This window comes from Amblyomma americanum, chromosome 3 (assembly GCF_052857255.1).
Source record: "Amblyomma americanum isolate KBUSLIRL-KWMA chromosome 3, ASM5285725v1, whole genome shotgun sequence".
Lineage (NCBI taxonomy): Eukaryota > Metazoa > Arthropoda > Arachnida > Ixodida > Ixodidae > Amblyomma > Amblyomma americanum.
The window spans coordinates 190,933,889-190,955,310 of NC_135499.1; the positions used below are offsets into that span (position 1 = coordinate 190,933,889).

Sequence of the window (21,422 nt, forward strand, 5' to 3'; positions counted from 1 at the left end):
TTACCAAAAGACGCATATACGGCTGTGGTGCCATTTGTGATGAAGTCACAGAGCACTTTAACGAAGGTAAGAGGGAAGCACTGCTTTCAGTTTAAGTATACTCTGAAGGTAGCGTAAACTATAATAAAACGTCGCCAACAAATAGGAATGAATGAACACTGTACCCACTTTACGAAGATGGGGTCACGTGGTAATTAAGACACACGGAAATTACAAAGTTTAATCACAAGATCTCGCATCAGTTTCTTTTACGCGGTTTTCAGTGCCCCAGAGAAATCAAAAATCTGTTTTTTCAAGATTAGAGAGTTGGTTTCTGACATTATGAGATAAGTTTTATTTCATTAATGCGGAACCATTACTTGGCTTTGTAGGCGAGGTCGTGTCCGCTAAATGTGTCACCAGCGAGGATGATGATGATGTGAGGGCGATAGGATGATTAGTTAATTAATTAAAGCCAAAAAGTAAAAACGTCGCAATAGCGTGGATGTTGATATAGCGAGTGGACTGGAAAACAACCATGGTCGACAAAATAGTGAAAACATAGGCAAAGTAGTGTAAATATAGTTTGAAATGAATTGAAATGTGTTTAATGAGTGATAATTAATATAACAATAAAGTTTGACATGCAGTAATTAGTTAATCAATTAGAAGCAAAATTCGTAGGACGGCTGAATGGGCTGGACGGGGATATAGTAGGTGGACGGGAAAGCCACAATGGGGGCCAAATTTGAAAAACCAGAATGTAGGAGCTGAAAGGGGGATTTAATTGCAGTAACTGTGCGACCGTTTTTGTGAAATGCTCCTTAGAGGAGAAAAAGGAGCAAAGAGAGGTGACGAGTTATCCTCAAAGCACATACTTTCGCAATCCTCCACGTAAGAAGACTCAAGAGCCCTCAGAATTTTTTCCACCGTAATCTCATGACGCTTTCTGGTCGGTTGGCGGCCCCTTTACGATTTACACAGACGAAATTCTGTTGTTCTTCATTGGCTGCAACACCGTAGTGCCACTGATAAGTCTTTACTCAGCCAGTCTCAACCTCGGAAAATAATCGAACGTCGTGATAATCTGCACCAGCGCCTGTGTCAACCGAATACTGACTGCTGTAACCTTTGCTTCTGTGCCTTATAGCTTTCACTCGGTGCTTCAAACGTTGCTGTCAGCTGTGTCCTCTGTCACTCAACACGCAGAAGGAGGGCTGTATGTGTCCGCCGGTTCCGAGCCACTGTCGGTGGAGGCCACGTCATACGCGCTCATGGCACTGCTAAATGCCGGCGAGAGTAGGGACGACATCACGGCCATGGTGCAATGGCTTAACCTGCAAATGAACCCCAGCGGGTCGCTGCGGTCCAGCCAGGTACGCACTCGTGGCTTTCCATTGTTAAACGGAAAATCACTCCTTCCTATATTTCTATGTTTTCACGCCATGCTCGCGCCATGTTTCACAGCGTCAAATGTGTGGCTTCTACCTGCACCTTTAGTGAACGGATGAATGTTAACGAAGAAGAAGGGACATCTAGAATGAGCAATAGTAGCAGGATCCGCTCAATCAGTCAGCATATTTCGGCGAAACAAGTCCAGCAAGTGATTAGCAGGAGGAAGCTACCCACTACAACTGTCCAGTTCGCAATGGACAGCGTTTACATACATGCCCCTTTATGGCAAGCAAGATGTGGCGGCATGCTTGTGCCCGCGGGTTTCATAGTTGTCATCTTGTTACTGTGCCGGTTGCACGGCGCGTTTCAACAATTTCTGAAAAGCCAGTATTGTTGCCACCTTCACAACAATTCTGCGTGTATTAGCACGAGCGATTATGGCTGTTGCTTGATGTAAACTTAGACAGAATTTGGTTGATTCAAGACAACACCATTTTTGTGGTCCATGCGCCTGCTGGCATTCAACGTGGTGCGACGCCGTTTCACCTGGTATGGTAAGATACCGCTAAGTAGCTTGCCGACGTACCCATTATATATGTATGCATAGCCTGTCGGAGAGGCCGCGTGTAGTTTTCCCTTAGGACACCTGAGAATGTTTTGGTGGCCAAGAAAGCTGCAGCTTACGTCAACACAACTAGCGGCAAGCTTCTTAAGCTGCGCAGAGAGTGACAAGCTTGGATCTGTCAATTGGGCAATCAAAACTTGTCTTTCCAAGGAAAACGAGCTTAGCGAAGAAATAAAGACTGCAGGAAGACTGGCAGGTTGATGCCCAGGAAGTCCACGCAAACATGGTCGAGAAGTGCTCGCTTTGAAGCACGATCTCCGTCACTTACTATAGCACTGTTGCGCGATCAAAAATCTAACTTCCCTGCAACATGAGGTCGCATTTGCCGCCATTCACGGTAGAGTGTCTTTCAGAAGCAGTAAAAACCCTTCGGGCACTTTGTTGAAATATATGCGCGTGGCAGAAACGTAATTATGTTCTAGTATAAAAGGCGAACTTCCGCCTTTCAACTTCGTGCCCTTAACATTTAGACACTTCCTGTCAAGTTCGTAGGGGCATCGACAAGCTAGACTTTCATTTTCCCTGTACCCACTGCTTATATAAGCAAGGAAACGACGGCATTGGGTCGTCTCGCAATTTAGTTAATTTACTCTTTACAATACTTTGGAAAACGTCTAAAGTGCGAAGAAAAACTTCCGAAAAAAGAGCGTTAGCTTGTTTTGTTTTTCAAACTAATATAGCAAATAGCGAATTCGCCTAAAAGAGAGCACCTCCAAAGAACCGCAGCGGACCGAGAAATGAAAGACAACAGATGGCCTAAAAAACTTCACAATACTGAGCCACTTCCGACAAATCAATGTGTTATTATTGCGGAATCAATGGCCTCAGCACATGTGCCTGCCAAACCCGCAACTGTGCTAACGTGAAAGCTGCACTTTAAAATTCGTATTTCGTACAAAAATTGTGGAATCTATTTCTGTACATCTTTGAAAAATACCTCTTTCTCAAGTAGCGCACCAAAAAAATATTCATGTCAATGACATTCTGCGATAAACATATTTTATCAATGCCAAAACATTGAATTAGTACAGAACAAAATGAAAGAAATGTTGCAGTGGTTTTGTGCATGCAGCAGATTTGGGATGCGACGTCCACTTATGGGGACGCCACTAAAAGGCGCGGGAATGTAAAAATGTTTGCGTAATTTTACACATTTAGCTTCCAAATGGACTTTTGATCATTATTTATGCAATGCAACTTTTTTCTCTGACCACATAATAGGCTCCTGAAGGAACCTACCCCCAGTCACATTTTTGTGCTGGATCGACGAAAGTTGATTTTACCTATTCTATCGATTCTATTTTATCATAAAAACCGCGACAGTGCCAACAGCAAAACTGCAACTGTGTCTAGGTTCAAAGCACCTCTTTAACAACTACTTAACGCTTGTGGAATATCGTCTTCGCAGGATACCGTGGTGGCGCTTCAAGCCCTGTCCAAGTATGCCCTCTACGCACGAGACGCAGACATTGACCTGACCTGTGAAGTGACGTTGAGCGGGGACCGTAACTTTAACCGCACCCTTCGAATCAAGCGAGACAACGCCCAACAGCGCAACAGGATCGAGGTAGGTGCAGCATAAAGATACTGCCTTCATCGCTACTGGCTGTGTCAGTAGCTGCCTATTCTCATTTGTGATGTCGCCGATAAGTGCACCGCGTCCTTATCATGTCGGTCATTGCAAACACCCTTGCCCTGCCATTCGATCATATCGTGGTAAGGTTTGTGGATGAGACGCGAAATAGGAAGATGTGGTCATGCGCGGGATTTTAACTTAGTTGCGTGGGCTGCTTCTTTCAAGCAAGTCTGTCCAGCGACATCAGAAACATCTTCGTAGCACAGACCCACCATGCATTCTCAAGTTAAATTCTAGCTTCTGAGATGCGTCAGTGTCGCTTGCGCGAACTAACCCTGAAGAAATCAATGTAGAAAAGTTTTAAACAGAAAAACTCCAGCACGCTGAAATTAATAAGGTACCATAAGTACCAGGTGAGAAGCTGTCTTTTCATCTTTTCTCTTGCTTTCTTCAGTCACGTGTCAGGCATATAGGATTTGAGCCTTCATACGTTGACATGTGACGGCGCAATGCTGCTGAGCGATTATCCGTCAGGTGATTTTTCAGTGCTTCTTTGTGAGCAAGGGTCTGAGAGGGAGAGACGAGCGAAACTGCGAAACTCGAAATTGGAGGACACCTCATTACTATTGGCCGTGACAATGTGAAAGCATATGTACCTCGTTGTGAATTGCCATAGCACGACCACACTATAATGTACAAGGGAAAAATGGTTTTTCCTACTCTCTACATAAACACTTGCCAACCGCAGCAGATGGCAGTTCGCAGCTATCACTTCCTTGCACCAACCTTGGCAGGTTTGTCACCTTCCAATTGTGAAGTATGTGACACCGCCGACTTTTCGTCCCAATGAGGCTCTTATGCTGTCGGTTAAAATGTGGCAGAAACCGCCGCGCTAGAGCCTGTGAAGCGCGAGAGCATACGCCACGATATTTACGAGGAAGCTAACTATGAGCACAATGACGCTATGCGAGTACCTCATGGTGTCGTTCTTGAACACGCTTGACTTCCGACATAAACTAAAGTCTATCGCAAACTCTGCAAGACACTCCCAACTCGTCTCGCATGAAGTGCTTCGCAGCCTAGGACTCGGCCCCTGCAATAGATGTTTTTTCTGGGACACGACGATGCCCAACTTCACACACCTTCTCGAGCCTAGCCTCATGCTCCTCGGCAGCTTCAAGGGTGCGCCTTTGTCGGGCGGCTTCCCGCTTCTGTTGTAGGCACCGTTGCTTCCAAGCCATCGCTGTGCATCGGCTACTTCCCGCATCTGTTGTGGGCGCCGCTGCTTCGCATGTTCTTGCTTCGCTACGTAAGGGCAGCGGCCGCACGTCAACGTTTTTTTTTTTTTTTTCAAGGAGCGCCTCTTCTGTTGGTTGTGGTGTCATGCGAGGCCCCATCTTGTATAACGCGACGAGTTCGGTAGGGCAACGGAGCTACGTCCAGCAAACCAGCTCGGCGAGTGAGCGCCTGCGCGCAGGTGATCCGACCGACCTTCTATGTGCATGTGAGGCGCGCGGCCCGGCATGCTGCCCATAAAAAATAGGAACAGGTAAAGCAGCCCTTCGTCGGCGCATGCGTTGTCTCTTTCTGTCTCCTTGCTTTTAGCGCTGGTTTGCATATTTTCTAATGAACCAACTAGCCTAAATCTTCACCCTTTGTTAGTTCGCATTAAAACTACGCGCAATGAATGGCTGTAGACTATTGCTCCAAACGTCTGCAGCAGGGACCGTACATAATTCCTGTTCCCCCAAGTTGTGCCGTTTGCACCATGGACACCTGACTGAAATATGAGTTGATATCAGGGACACCACATCACAAAATATTTTCAGTGCTGTGCCGTGCAGACACACGCAGCTATTCCATGGAGAGTAAATATTTATTTATTTACAGACACTGCTGTCTCCAGTCTAAGAGACATCGCAATAGTGGTCACATAGAACGAGAAAAAATATACAAGTGCCTGCCAAGAGTTTCTGATCTCGGGAAGCCTGTCTCTATTTCTTCTTTTGATTCACAAACTGTTTTCTCGTGTCGTTTGTGCAGATTCCAGATAGCAATGACAAGATATTTGTCAACGTCAAAGGGACTGGAAGGGCGACTATGTATTTTGTCACAAGCTACGAGTCCCCTGTCGGTGCGGACCTTTTGTGCAAGGTGGGGCACTGTTTAAAGTTGTGCTGTGTATCGCCCTACCCACACATCAGTATGCTGTGTGGCATACCTGGAGTGTTATACGCGTGTTTAGCTTGGATGAAACGCCCGCTGGGCTTGTGCTCTTCTTTTGAGCTAATTTCCGTGTCCCGATCAACGATGGGGACGTGATGGAATACTGGAATACAATGCAAGGACTCTGGGACGTGGACCTTAGGACCTAGCTTATGAGCATGTTCTGTAGGCCTAGAAGTTTTGTTAGCAGCTTCAAAAAGAAACACCAGCTGGTAACAATAAATAGGCCATGGTCCGCGTCTCCTGTACTATTCCGCTGACCAATCAGAGCAGTAAAAGAAATCAGATTTTAACCTTGATTATATAGAGTGCGTCTGAAGAATAATATTCTCTAGCTTATTATTTCGTCTGGCGGTTAGCTTCTATTCGAGAAACAAGAAAAGCTTAAATAAGGCCTTAATTTTTTGTTGCGAAGAAATTCTGCATGTTTGTCCTCAACATGGACTTGCAGACTTGTGTCGCACTGCATACGTCATTGCCTGATGTAACACAGGACGCATCTCCACAAACTGTACAAAACGCCACTCTCAGAATCTCAGCAAGGACAGTTTCTGACAGGCACGTCATGTCATCAACCGTGATCGCCCTTAGTACAGCAACAAAAGCGTCGTCTCATCGTCCAACGTTCAAACGGTGGGATGACCTTGAGTAGAGGCTTGGTGCTGGACGCTACGACTTCAAAAGACTGTGTATTGCTCCCAAGAAAAAGCCTTCGGTGCACTACAGTCGATAATATACGTCTCCATTCGGTTCGGAGAGTGGCAGAAACAAACGGAATTAACAGATGCTTGTAGCCAAATGCGTTCATGAAACCCCACATGCTTACAAGCCGTTATTCCGGGTTGTGAATGTACTTGCTTTTCGTTTTTTTTTCCTTTGTGACGCTGTTTCACACGTTATTTGCAGTTTGATCTGAAGATAAACTTCACACAGCAGAAGGTCAACGTGTCGAAAGCGTTGGAAGGTAAGGTATTCTATTTTCCCTTCTGAAAAACCTCAGAGAGTTTTGCAATGCGCGCACGTGCTTCAAGGCCGAATGGTCCTAGTATTACCTCACTTTTAGATGCAGCTTTCGTTTCATTACGTTTTGCTTCGACAGCCTGCCATCTGCCATTTGGTGCAGGAGGACGTCACAGTGGGTGCGCTAATGTGGCGAGAAAAGAAGGGAACGGAAAGAGATTGGAGGGCGAGTGCGACACAGCTATCGTCACGTTTGCATTTCGGGGCAGGGAAAAAGTTATGGGAATTGCATTTGCATCTCATTTCAGATGAATAAACTAGAATGCACTCGAGTTGTGGACATGTTTCTTGCATCTTTTCAACTCGCGTCTCTCACAAGAAATTCGACGAAGAATTTAAGGACGTTTAGTTGCATTATGTGTTTACAATGCGTTAAATTTATAAGCCTTTGTGCACCACGTAACGATTTGTGTAGCTGCGTTTCTTGGCGGACTTTGCCTATTTGCCAGAATGCTACCGCTTTATTTCTGCCATAAGGTCATTTCTTTAGCAAGATTTTTCGGAGGCAGTTCTTCCCGTCGCAGCCACTTCGCGGCTTCTCCCCCTCTCCCCTGCCAGCATAGAGGTGGCTCTTGCATGTACAAAACATTACATGTGCTGACATTTTCGGGTGCTCACAATGGGGTCTCTAATGCTAACATATTAAAATTTCCTTGCTTTTCATCATCCACGGAGAAAGCCTTGCGGCGTCATCTTTGGCTCCCATTAGCTGTGGCGCCAACGACAAACTTTGCAAGTGTTTTCAATTATCTGCTGCTTTTGCGTTCATTTTTGTGTGCAGGTAAAGGGAGTTTCAAAAAGATTTACTCGATGGAAGTCTGTGCGAGGTAAGAACAGATCTTTCATTCGCACGCGAAAAGCTCGACATCTCTCTGTCCGCAGAGATGTCTTTCTGTCTGTCTGCGGGCGGGGCACCATTATTTTCAATTCCTTTTATGGCCCACTGTACCATATGTCTGCAGAGACCACAGTATGACATTTGCTGCAATGCTATAGAGAAAAAGCCAGCTTTAGAGTGAATGACAGCTAAATTTCAACGCCTTTAAAACATATTTATCGAAAAGGGACCACAAAATGAAGTGAATTAACCCTCTACCGGAGTATCTTGCTAACAAAGCTTGAACGGAATGATGTGCTTAAAAATACAAATTAGCCGCTGTTATCTTATTTACCTTTCAAAAGTCACGCCTGTGACAAATGCATTTTGATAGAGGCAAAATAGAAAGAAGCCAGAGAGCTGTGAGAGTTCAGTGTGTGTTGAAGAATCCCGAAAGGTCCAAAACAATCCGCAGTGTTCCTCACAGCTCGCAATGCTGCTTTCACCCATAAAGTCCCTTGGCCCGTTAATCTGGTGCACCAAACATTGTAGCAGTGCATTGAAGCGTTGCTGACTGAGCTCAGGGGGTATGTAATATCTTTTTGTCCACTCTGCTAATGCGGCGGGGATGGCCAAAAACATCTGAAAAAAAAAGGCGAGGAACATGCATCTCAGCGGAGGTAACCCTATCTACTTTGCTCACAACACAGCCAGAGTGCCAACATGAAATCTGAATCCGCCCCTAAAAGGGCCACATATTTGTATAGCTTGGCCAAAGTGTCGTTCCGTGCTTAAACGTCGGTGTCATTCACATCTTGTTACTGCAGGTCTCTTGAAAAAAAATTGAAAGGCATGGCCATCCTGGACGTAGGTCTCCTAACCGGCTTCAATCCCGTGTTGGCCGATTTGGACAAGGTTAGCATCGAACCGCTCTCTCCCGCTCACCGAAATCATGAGAAGTCGTCTTGGACATGTGAATCCTGCTATTGTCTGCCATTTAGTCTCGCGTACCGGCAGCCTCTACGTAACTGAAGGGCAGCCAGTCCTTGGTACTGATAAAATGCACTAAACATTCTTATCTTAAGACGGAGTACTTAGTTGTAGTGTGTCGCTTTGGTGACAACTTGCCTTAGTGCAATGTACCAGCGGCATCAGCTGGTTGCCGTATAGGCTTCAAAATTTTTGACTGGAGTGCATTGAGACCAAACATTTTGCATAGGTCGAACGGTATCAGTTCTAGATTTGAGGCTTACGATTATCTTCGCATAACACTGCATTCGCGATTTGTGGTAAATGTGAACAACATGAGTTGGCGACTAGGCCAGAAGTATTACTAATGATTGAAACTTGGGAAATTGGAATGCCGGGTTGCGAATGTTCATGGGTTGCAGAAACATTAGGTTGCATTCAATTTTCCGGAGCCATATTTTCAGGAGCAATGGCTCAGAGATTTAGTGAAATCCCAGCTCACTGTTTAAGTTGCTTTTACCTGTGCGCGTGCTACTTCCGGTGTGTATGTCATACTCCGCTTAGTGAGTTGCTAATAACTTTATTGGCAGAACAAATTTGAAATGTTCTTACAAGGTACCTCGGAGAAAATTTACTTAAGAAGAATTTTTAATTGCGACTGCTTCTATACTTCGTCTCACAAGATGTTTGCAGCACTACGGAAGGTAGAGCTCTCTCGTCCAATCAGGGCTGCAGAAACGCAGAAAATAGTCCCTCGAATATTTGAGGAGTGTATGACTATTAATCAAAACAATAAGCATTGCAACTAAAAACATGATTTGGACAGGTATATTTAAATGGTAGGGAGTGTTTCAATCACTGGTGAAATTACCAGACAAAGCCCGTACGGACACAGCTCTGCGGAGGCCTGCTGCGAGGTAGTGATGCGTCGCCACTTTCCAACATGGCGTCGGACGAGTCTGTTGTGTCTCCTGTGTGCTCTACACCGACAGTGCGCTGTTTCCCCAAGCAGGCGAAGCAGGTGGCTTTAAATGTTCTTGAAGCGCTTCGCGTCGAGTGCGGGGGCAGTTGGAGTACAAATGCGCTCATCAAGAGGACGGCAAAACTCACGCAGGTGAGCGAGCGAACGCTTTACAAGTGGACAACGGAGACGTTGAACGCGGGCCGAGTGTTGTCACCGAAGAAGCGTGCTGGCGGAAGAGGCGACGAGCGGACGAAGATGCTGGACGATTTTGACCTGAGTGTGTTGCGAAGGGTGGTACACACCTTTTTCCAGAGAGGGGAAATTCCAACTATCGCGAAGGTGGTTGCGCATTTCGAAGAGGACGAAACGCTACCGACCGTGTCCGCAGCGACAATGCAGAGGATGTTGAAGAAACTTGGCTTCCGATATGAGAAGCGCTCTCGGAATGCGATGTTAATCGAAGCGACGCACATTGTGCAGTGTCGCCGCCGGTACCTGCGCCAGATAGCGGAGCTGCGACGCCAGGGTTGGCCTATTTTCTTCACCGACGAAACGTGGGTTAACGCCGGCCACACGCGAAGTCGAGTGTGGACTGACTGCACCATCCAATCTGCACACCAAGCGCATCGATCCGGACTGTCGACTGGTCTACAAAACCCCAGTGGCAAAGGTGGCAGGCTTATTGTGACGCATTGCGGTAGTGAGCAAGGTTTTGTCGAAGGCGCAGCGGAAGTTTTCCGAGCGAAGAAAAACTCGGGCGATTACCACGAGGAAATGAACGGGGAACACTACGAAAACTGGTTCTCCAGGAGACTTCTCCCACTACTACCACCCGGCAGCGTTATAGTGATGGACAACGCGCCATATCATTCTGTGAAGCAGGATAAAGTGCCGCGGATGAGTAGCCTCAAAAAGGACATACAGGCTTGGCTGTCCGGAAAAGGTGTCGCGTGGAGCAGCGGCATGGTGAAGGCCGAGCTCATGCAGCTTGTCAGCAATGTGAACACAGGTGGGGAGCAATACCGTGTCGACTGCATTGCTAAAGCTGCTGGCCATCTCGTTGTGCGCCTGCCACCGTACCACTGCCAACTGAACCCGATAGAGCTTGTCTGGAGCGACGTCAAGGGTTTCGTGGCCAGCCAAAACAAGACGTTTAAGCTCCAAGACGTCGAGCCTCTGGTTTGGCAAGGCATCACGCAAGTGACTGTTGAGAAATGGAAGAATTACGTGCAGCATATTATCAGTGAGGAAGATGTGATGAGAAAACTGGACCACATCATCGACGATGTTGTTGACCAGGGACCGGCCATTGTTGTCAACCTGGAGGACGACACAACCAGCAGTGCTGAATTCAGTTGTTATGAGGACGATGAGATGATCGAACCCGTTTAACGTGCGTTGCCTCTCGCGCAGCACATGGGCTTGTTTTGCATTTCGCCACCATCGACACTCGGCACGCTGGAGTAAATAAATTTATATGCACATGACACGATTACTGAAATTTACTGCGACGCGACAACAGAGGAACTGATGAGAACAGTACCCTGGTTGTCTCACATATATCGGTGGACACCCGAACCGCGCAGTAAAGGAAGGGATAAAGGAGGGAGGGAAAGAAGAGAGACAATATCTCGGTGGACACCCGAACCGCATCGTAAAGGAAGAGATAAAGGAGGGAAAGAAGCGAGAGAAAACTGAAAATTGAAAGTTGGATTTTGAGGAAAGGCGTGGCGCTGCGCAGTGGAACACCTGTGGCTCGGTGCTACTATAAATAGAGGTAGAAAGAAGCCACCTGGACATCAGGTGGATTGAGCCACAGGCGCGTAGGAACACACTAATGTAGTGCGCGCCATCCTGATTGGACGAGAGAGCTGTACCTTTCGTAGTGCTGCAAACATCTTGTGAGACGGAGTATAAGTACTCTACTTAAGATTTGTGCCGGAAAAAATGTTGCGACCTGCCGTAGGCAAAGTACGCAACAATGAACGTCGCGTTCTGAAATCCCGAAAGGACGTACTCACACAATTAGACGCGCACGTTAAGCTCACATTAGAGAGAAGGAACGCGGTGTAAGGTGTCCTTATTACAACCACCAGGGTAAGAATAATGGGTCTATATTCAAGGTAGCGTGCCGTAAAATAATTTGAACAATGTTACACAGTGGACATTCTTATTAGACACCCCGCCGATAAATGGAACGAACAGTTCTCAATTCGCGTTGTAAGTGAGCATCCCCACTTCTAACAATCATATGAGGTCTCAGATTTATATACAGTAAAACCTCGTTGATGCGTTTTTTTTATTTTAAGGAAAAAAAAGCATTATCCGGGAAAACGTATGATCCAAACCGCCTGATTTTGAGAAAGTAACTGTTGAATGCGGAGAAAAGACATTTATTGACAATTTCACCTTACAAAAATGTCGATTGGCATTTCTTGGCACAAGAGCTGAACAGATGCTATTCCAGTGGTCGCTGAATTCAGTCCGCGTTCGCTCTGTCTTTAGCACGGAATGAAATTCGAAATGCATCCGGTTCGTCGACCGCAATTACGGAAAATAACCAAAATCTCTTGCTTATCTTTTTTGAATGCTTCGCCCATTTATACCCCAATACTGTGGAAAAGCCACCGCGGCGGCTTCCGTAAGCCGCCGCGGTGTGTTTGCTTTTTAAGCTCCGTTTCACAGACCCGGCCCGCTCGTGTTTAACCGCATCGCTGTAGTTCGTAGCAGCTTCGCCTCCTTTGCCTTATGCACCACTAAGAAACCACAGCGTTTCTCCTCTTCATACTGCGCCCATGCAGAAACAGCCATCGCGAATGCTAGCGAGCAGTTTTTATTTTTTTGTTCTTGATGGTGGTGGTGGTGGTTGGGGTGGTGGTCCTGCTTTGAATCGTCAAATCGAGGTACTGCAGAAAAGCCACGACGGCGGGTGACTGCCGCAAAAAACACGTCGCGTGCCCTCTTGCTCGGTCCACTTGTTTGTTTGCACATGCGCGGTTGGTCAATAAATGCATTATACGAGGACAATTTGACAAAAGTTTAAGCGTAGTAGCAACGAAATTGTGTTTTCCGGGAACGTGTTAACCGGAAAAATAATAATGTAACACTAGGAGACATTTGTAATGTCCGCGATTTTGGGCGTACGAACCGGGAAATCGTATGAACCAGGAAAGTATCAACGAGGTTACATGGTATATTACATAATGCTGAAATGACGTGGCACTTCCCGCAAATAAAAAAAAATTCGAACTGATCTACCTGGCTAGGCTATATGGGACTTAGGTGCGCTCACATGTTAGCCTTTGTTTTTCTTTGTTTAGGTGTTATTAAGCTTGGAAATTCGAGTTCGCCATATGTTCTTGTAGTCGTGCCTCGGCTTCCATTTGCGGTGAGCCATGTGAGCTGCTTATTGCGCTGCCAGCCACCGTTTCCTCTGTTCGGCGGTCTGTGAAGGCACTTGTGCATGCCTCTCGGCAGCACCTTCCTTCTTCTTCTTCTTCTTCTTCACCCCAGGTGTATGGCACATACCCACGCAGGGGGAATGGCCAAGGTGTAGTTGAATAAACAAAGAAGTTTCCATGCAAGATGACAAAATTGTAGCACCAATCGTGAATTTTGAAAAATCAATGAATAAAAACAACAGAACAATATTGACAGCTAAATAACAGACATCATTTTGGTGAAAAAAGAAGAGCTCGTAGAACTTTAAAAGATTTAGCATATCAACCTACCAGTTGCAATTATGTGATCGTGGAGAAACCCACAAATAGAACCCAATGCAAATCCCTTGGCGTTCGCATCAAACGATAATAATACTGGCAAAGATAAAGGGAGCCCTAACCTGGAGAGCGGGACCTCCAGGTAAATCTTTCTCTGAAGTGCGAACTTTGGGCAGTAGAGGAGAAAATGGTCTAAAGATTCAACTTTCCCACATGCGTTACATAGGTACGTCGGTGTCAACCCACACATATCTAAGAGGGCGCTTGTAAACTCCTGGGCTAAAATTTTATTCATACCAACAGTGACACCATCTGGTCCAGGAGCTGCAGGATGCAACATTGCCAGGACTGAGAGGAGCTCTGATGCGTCAACCTCGGTATAATCTGAAGAGCGTGAAATTGTGCACAAAGGGACGTTTCTCTGCGTCTGGAAGCGTAACACCAATCCCTGAGCAATACACTCCAGGCTCTCCTGAGCCTTTTGTGGTGATAACACTGTTGAACTAGTGAGAACAGGGACGGCAGAACTCTTGTTACGTTCCATGAATCTATACAGGGCTTTCCGATGACGAGGATTTGAAAGATATGTGTTTAAATTTTGGTTGTACTCCTCCTTGGCTTTCGCAAGTGTTCTTTTGAAAGATGCAGAGAAGAATTTGTAATTTAACCAATTATCCGGACTCTAGTTGCAGGACTGCCTCTTCCAGGCCGCTTTTCTGTGACGATAGGCCTTCTCACATTCTTCTGTCCACCAAGGAGACGGCTGTTTATTAGAGGCTGCTGCGGGCACAGCGAATATTGAGTGGTCTATTTCATTCTGCAAAGATGAAACCGTCTGCTGAGCTCTGTCATCCCGGCTTGTATTAACTATAGAGGCAAGTGAGGTGGCTTTATCATTCGCTTCTTCTTTTTCGCTCTTCTTCGCGTGTCTCTTTCTTGATCTGTTTCTGCATCCCGTTTAGCAAGCTTGTACTGTATTCGCCGCTCCACCTCGCCTTACCGCCTCGCTCTATTCACTGGATCGGTTGACTCACGTTATCACTCTACATTTTTTTTTAAATTGCTGTTCAGCTCACCGCGCACTTCGTTCGGCTTCTGAATCTCTCGAAAGACCGGCTTCCTCCATGATTTACCTTTTACTGCACTGCACGTGCCTCCGGGGACCTCATCCTTCGCCTCTTCTTTCTGACATCCGCACGTGCACGGAACGTCGTTTCTCGCTCTTCATCAGCACACCCTCTCTCGACTCGGCTGCAGCTGGCGCGACGCTCCTCCGAGCTTGCCCAAGTTACTGCACGTCTTCAACGTGAGGAGTCATTGCTGTTTCGCCAGTGACCCATCTAGTGTTAGCGCGCTAAAATTACGTGGAACACATAACACACTTATGAAGCTTCTAGTATAATGCTCCCTGAAGTCTTGACCAGTCTAGCAGTGCACACGAAGGCTTATGTTAAGTCCAGCCATAACGTCACAGCTGTAGGTCGTTGTTAAAACATTATGAAATTACTACAATAGGAGGCGGGCTGGTGCTCTTCCTTTTCGAAGATCTTACCTCGACACCCCATTATTTGCACTGTTCCAGCTGGTGGCCGACAAACGTGTGGACTCGTACGAGTTGAGCCAGCGTAGCGTGGTATTCTACCTGTCGACCATTCCATCGCACGCGAGCGTGTGCGTCGAGTTTGGCCTGCAGCAGGAATTCGCCGTAGGCAAATTGCAGTCGGGCTCCGTGAAGGCGTACGCTTACTACGACCCCGGTAAGTCGCATGCGTCAGTGTACACGTAAGATATTGTTTTCGACCGTCTTTTTCATTCTGCCCCCGAAGTGACTTCGTTTTGCAGAAAGATGCTCAGGCGCGTCAGTTGGCGTGTTACACTATAGAAGTCGCTATGCTCTATCGCTACGCTGATAAGGCATGAGAGAAAGCAAGCGAGATACAACTTTAACCCTGCAACGGCTACAACAGCTAAGCCTACAACAGCTAAACCTTTCAGCTTGGTCACTTTTAGTAAGCTGCACCAAGTGACCCACAAAAACACCTCGTTAGTCATATTACGCACGTGTAGGTTTAAGAGGCCCCCATTCTATCCCTCCTTGCACTCACTACTGTGGTAACTGAGTAACAGCGCCAGTCAGATCAGGCATCGTAATTCTTCTATACTCTCGACGTCTCACTGTCCGGCGTAAACTCTTGTTTCTTGAGTAGAATGTTGAAGACTACTTCATTTGTCCTCATATCATGCTTCAAGCGAACCGCTATAGATTGCGGATTGTAAGCCGTCATTACCCGCTGTATTTCGTCTTTAGGATTGTCTAATATGACAAAGTAATTAAAAATTAAAGGTTACTTATGTATCCCCCTTTATCCTCCACGCCTTCCATACCTAAAGCTCTGAAACCTTCCTTCAGGGACGCAATATATAAGTGTCAGTCGACCTTTACTAGCTTCGATGTGTTGTGAATCATTTTTTCTCATTCCTCTTATTAATAACTGTGGTCACTTCGTAGTCGCTGTAAATACATTTAACATCTTTAAAATCTACTTTGCATTCAATATTCTTCAATGCAACTCACGTGATACACGAGAGTGAAGCTGTCTGTAGTTTTTCTTCTAAGTCGCTCTTTTACTTCCCTCAAAAAGAAAATTTTTTAACGGAAATGAGTGTCTGTTTCCTAGAGCTGTGTAACTAGGTATAAAACGAGCTGTGTTAGTTGTTAGCTTAGTGTTTTTTTTTGTCCAGCACAAGCTTTTTCTGAGAGCGAATAGTGTTACTTCAGAATGAATCTCACTATGCTTGTTGAGGTTCACATCCTTTCGTTCACAGCCTCGACACTAGTTAGGTAATGCTGCACGCGACACAACTGTACAAACCGTTCCAACTTCGAGTTGCTGATCGATTCGCTCTCGCCCTACAATATGCTAGCCATCCCGTTTAACTCAGTTGGCAGAGTGACTGCTTTGGTGAAGCGGCTGTGCCGGATTCGAACCTCGGACCAGGACGAATTTTATTTTAACCACGAAGTTTCTGTGGGAGCTGTGTTGCTTTCCTTTGTAGCCGTACGGCTGCGCTTGGGTGGATGCCGAAGAGTACTTACTCCCTTATTACAAACCCACTCCACCTTGGGGGATTCCCCTAAACATTGTACCAAATGCACACTGCATCTGGCACCGAAGGAAGTGACATTTGTTAAGTATCTCTTCGTAATAAGACGGGGGCAAACATAAGAAAAGAACTAAGAGATTGCGGGAAAGATTCGTGCCATGTCCTTTTCTGTTGTTTACTGTCGCCCAGATTTTTCGTCATCCATGGATGGGCCATTCGCCTGGTAAACTGTACGGGCTTGGTACTGTAAGCAGAACATAAATGCATAAGTGGAAGGAGGTTATTGGGATTGTCGCTGTGGAATTCTCTGGAATTTGTTGGTCTTTTCTGGGCTTGCAAGATTACATCTTATATTTCTCTTAATTTGCCATTTGTTTTACAGATATATCGTGCAGGAAATTCTACTCGCCAGACAGCACCAGTCCCTTGCTCAAGTCAAACTGCAGCGATGACAATGAGGGTCACTCTGACGTCTGCAAATGCTTGGAAGGTCAGCTAAATGAGCATCATCTTCTCTAGTCCTGTGCAGGTATACTATACCTGACACAGGAGTTGGTATAATGCATTAAATCCGGCACTGAGCAAGAAAACGCCTTCTTTTTTTAAATGTTGCGTCTTTGCATTCAGATTGGTGCGGCTGTTTCGGGTGCACCTCCAGGTTGTAGATGAGCCAAAGTTGCAAAAAACAATGTGAGATTTGGCGTACTTGAAACTGGACAGTGATGTTTGGTGTAGCGTACATCAAGGAGAAATATATCTTCGATATTAGGTGTTTCAAAATAACTGATTTAACACTTCAACTCCTCTAGAATCTGAAAATCAGCAGTGAAAAATTTAAGCAAGCATAAAGAAAATACTTTCAGGGGCTGTAATTTTTTTAACAATAGGAATATTGTGTAAATGTTTTCGAATCTCACTCAATCAGCGCGCGAGATTCTTTTTTCGACATCGAAGGACATTTAGGGAAACACGCACCATGCAATGTTTCCTGGGTCGCCCTCAGAATTTCGTGCTGAGGTTAGCTAGGTTCCATTCCTTATAAGTGTGTAGAAGCATTCGCAATTCTTCGTGGCTCCACATGCTTCCAATAGTCTGAGAAAAAGAAATGTTGATAACAAATCTACCCTTATAATAACACCAAGAAATATAGTTCCTTGTGACACTTCAAATGTTTGTTTATTACGAAATGTTTGTTTACCGTCTTTATTTAAACGTTGAAAAATTGATTTAACCAATTGGGTTATGTTAGCAGTTAGCCTGAATAGCTTAGGATCAGCTTTGATTCGTTAGCTTACTATGATACACAGGTTTCATTACGCCAACGGGCTCCACTTTTTTTTCTCAACTCTTTGTTGTCGCATTGAAGGGCAACACAGGCCTTGTTTTTCGAGAAAGTAAGATAGAAGAAACTTACATACGACGACTACAGAAAGTTTTACACTCGACAAGAGGATGAAGAATTTCTCTCCGTTCCCAAAAGCGGACAAACTAAAATGGGCCAAGATGAACATTAAAGGTTCCTGAAATGATTTCTATGGATATGTTCTAGTGCAACAGATCTGTATAACTGGCCTTTGTCGCTATTCAAGTTAAAATTTAAACGTCTCGCAATGCTCGCCCAGACTGCTATCTGACATCATCGGGACAGAGGACACGCAGTGAGGTGTCACCCTAATCGGTTGTGAGCTACTGCAGGCACTGATTTCCAATAGTTATTTCATAATATAGTTTCCACGCAGATATTTCAAATTTGACTCGAATACCCACAGTTGGCCAGACAGGCCGCTGCGGGAATAAATGCTGAGGGGAGCACGCACGATCAATTCGGGAGAGGGAAGGAGTAAATTTGCCGTCTCATTGAGTTACACGCAATGCTTGTGAGACACGGCTCTAGAGTGTGACGATTCTTGGCATAAGTAAAGACAAAGTAGGCTGTGTGCTGCTAGAGGCAAGTTAAAGGGTGAGGAATGTATTAGTGACACATCAGTTGCCTTCTATAATGCGGAGAAAAAGAAAACTTTCCGCGCGCATTTTGTTGATTTGTGCCTGAGCTTGATTGATCCTCTCTGTCCCCTCCACCCCCGTATCTTTTAGGCACATGTGTACAATGCCTATATAGGCAGCATTGATCCTAATAAAACCAGTTGATAGTTGGCGGCCTTTCCATCTACATCGTCTTTCCTGTGTTCGTCCATTATGTGTACGCATTTGTGTTTAACAATACGCATGCACCAACTCGCATAGCAAAAAGTTTTTCGAAACTACCCACAACGACCACCTCTACAGATCTGTTGCACTGGAATATGCCCATAGAAATCGCTTCAGGGTCCTTTTAATAGCACTTTGAATTGGTTAAGTTGGTTTCTTCACAAATTTTTTTTTTGCACTTGAAAACGTTGTGCGACTGCCAAGCTGCTAAAACGCAAATCATTATAAACTTCGAGAGAAAGGTTCTAGATTCCTACGAAGCACATTTGTGCGAAATGTGTTTGGTGAGCCACGCCCCCATTGTTCTTTGCTTACTTCAATGTAACCAAACTATTTCCTTCTGCAGGTGCTTGCCCGCCCCAAGAAGTCGAGGTGATGTTCATGAAAAAAAAAGGCGGTGCTGTTATGAAAACCTTAGATTGCGGAGAATACATGAGATACCACGCCTGCGACAAGGTTGATTTTGGTACGCATTATATCAGCTGTCCATTATTTGTACAGTCCTACGATTCTAATGGTTCGTGTAATCTGGAGTGCACTCTTTTGAAGCGTTTCTTTAAAAGTTGTGTCTTTTTTTGCGACGAAGCTGATTAGGCAGTATCCCCATAGTGTGGAAGTCGGATAACGTCAGAATAACGGCCTGAGGGGCGAGTTGGTGCATGATGAAATGAACGGCATCGCAAATCAGGACACAGACAAGAAGGTGACACCGCATGCGCACTGGTGTCTTCGTCGGATAACGTGTTTTCACTGAGCGCATCTTTGCAGTATCGCAGAACGCGATAAATCTGTGCTTCATGATGCGAATTACGGAAGTCATGTTGGTCTTAACATTAAAGTCAACCAATTTAAGCCAAGATGCCTGGCCTAATTAGGCAACCTGACGGCACTTCAGCCATAGTTAGCCCCATAAACACTCACTTTAAGTGCATGGTTTGCACACCGTCAAAGTTCTGGCAAGCCGTAACTAAGGCGGGTGCCGGACGCTGTGCATTTTTTGTGCAACACTGGTAGGCTTTATCTCGAAAACAGCTGCTGTGTGTCGGCCCCGTTTTCTGAATCATTTTCTGGGAGGCAAGTGGGGCGAAAGTAAGTTACTTCCCCCCAAAGCAACCGAAAAAGAAATAGAAACGAAAGAACTATAAAATTGTGGAAGCGGAAGAGTGACGAACTGGCGAACGGACTAGGTGGATTACTCTGCATCATAATAATAAACAGACTGATCGGTTAAATATACATTCTATGCATAACAATTTTAACTGACATGCTTGTGTTGAAGCCTCATATATATTATTTTTTTTTGTAATCTTATAGTTTTCAAGTCTTGATTTCTAGGCGAAAATTTTCTTGAACAGCGATTGCAAATGCTGTGAATAACAAGTAATCATTCTAAACACAAATACATAAATGGTACCTTCAATGCTTTACTATGAAGTAGGACGTTTCCGTAAACCACAACAAAAGAGGCTGGCAGAAAAGTGGCAGCCACATGCGATGAATGCTCTTGCAACTCAAGCACAGTCTGGCATTAGAAAGGTTAGATTTCAAAATATTTGTAAAAATCGCTGACACCTTTATCTTCTTTGCAGTATGGCTTGGCACGCCTCTTAATGGATCCCACAAAGATGTATTCATCACTGTTCCTTTCTTTATCAACAAAATCCTCAAGCCAGGTAAGACAGGAATATATCTTAATTTCGAATCAAATAAAATCACTTTCTTTCTTTTACGAAAATCGTGACAGCTGAAAAAAAAAGAAACTACTGTCAGAAACATATTGTCACGTAGTGGTGACGGCAGTCGAAGCAGCGATGAATACGGACGAAAGGATCTTCTAAAAGAACTGTTTATTGGGCTGACTTGCACCCAAAATGGACTGAATCACTCGGCGGCGGCGAAGCGACAAGCGTGCTCGGCGGTCGTCGAACAGAATGCCCGCCGCTGTCGGCCGTGCTCAATTTAAAGCTGATAGCGAACATTCGAGATAAAGGGCGCAAAGTTACTAGAACATTCCGGAACAACGTAGAATCAGCTTTGCCTGGCTGCGATCAATCGAGATAAATCTAGTCGCGTCTTGCGTCGCAAACAAAGCGATAAGGTGGTGTCGCGGCAGATTTGAAAAACGAACAAACACTGCAAATATTGGCGGCATTACTCCCCTCTCAAAGAAGCATCGACCCGATGCATTAAAACAAATAATGCGACTAGTAAGGGAAAAAAACAGATCTTGCGAAAATAGAGCATGGAAATGCAGCGGCCTTTAGCGCGCATAATACGGCTTCAGACGGACTACATGGACAACTTCTGGTCGTACGCGCCGTCGCTGGGATGCAGTCATTGCGTCAGGGATGACTTCATAATCCACAAGGGTAGAAACTTGGGCGAGTCGGTAACGGTGATCCATGGAAAGTGAGAGTAGCGCAAAACGGGACAAAGGGACAGAGAAAGACAGACGCCTGTGTTGTGTCTGTCTTTCTCTGTCCCTTTGTCCCGTTTTGCGCTACTCTCACTTTCCATGGTTCATAATCCAGTTCACCCAGCCGACGAAGAACCTTGTACGGGCCGAAATAGCGGCGCAAAAGCTTTTCACTCAATCCACGGCGGCGAATGGGCGTCCACACCCAGACTTGGTCTCCTGGCTTGTATTCCGCGTTGCGTCTTCGTAGGTTGTAGCGTCTGGCGTCGGACCGCTGCTGATCTTTGATCCGTAATCGGGCAAGCCTTCGAGCTTCTGCGCGTTGAAGGTAGGCGGCAACGTCGACGTTCTCTTCTTCTGTAACGTTGGGCAGCATGGCGTCTAGCGTGGTCGTGGCCTCCCT

At 45.6% G+C, this 21,422-nt stretch overlaps 1 protein-coding gene across 3 annotated transcripts in view; it reads left to right on the plus strand.

The window, feature by feature from the left end:
- Positions 1–21,422, plus strand: part of LOC144125702 (venom factor-like) — a 188,684-nt gene that overhangs the window by 145,493 nt on the left and 21,769 nt on the right. For 2 of the 3 annotated variants that reach the window (XM_077659328.1, XM_077659330.1), the window contains exons 29-36: positions 1,189–1,355; positions 3,408–3,566; positions 5,619–5,729; positions 6,708–6,765; positions 7,603–7,648; positions 8,466–8,553; positions 14,873–15,047; positions 16,778–16,885. In XM_077659328.1, coding sequence (XP_077515454.1) covers positions 1,189–1,355; positions 3,408–3,566; positions 5,619–5,729; positions 6,708–6,765; positions 7,603–7,648; positions 8,466–8,553; positions 14,873–15,047; positions 16,778–16,885 — 912 coding nt within the window. Of the gene's footprint in view, positions 1–1,188; positions 1,356–3,407; positions 3,567–5,618; positions 5,730–6,707; positions 6,766–7,602; positions 7,649–8,465; positions 8,554–14,872; positions 15,048–16,777; positions 16,886–18,949; positions 19,070–20,192; positions 20,277–21,422 lie in introns of all 3 variants that reach the window. The other variant, XM_077659329.1, reaches the window with a different exon arrangement.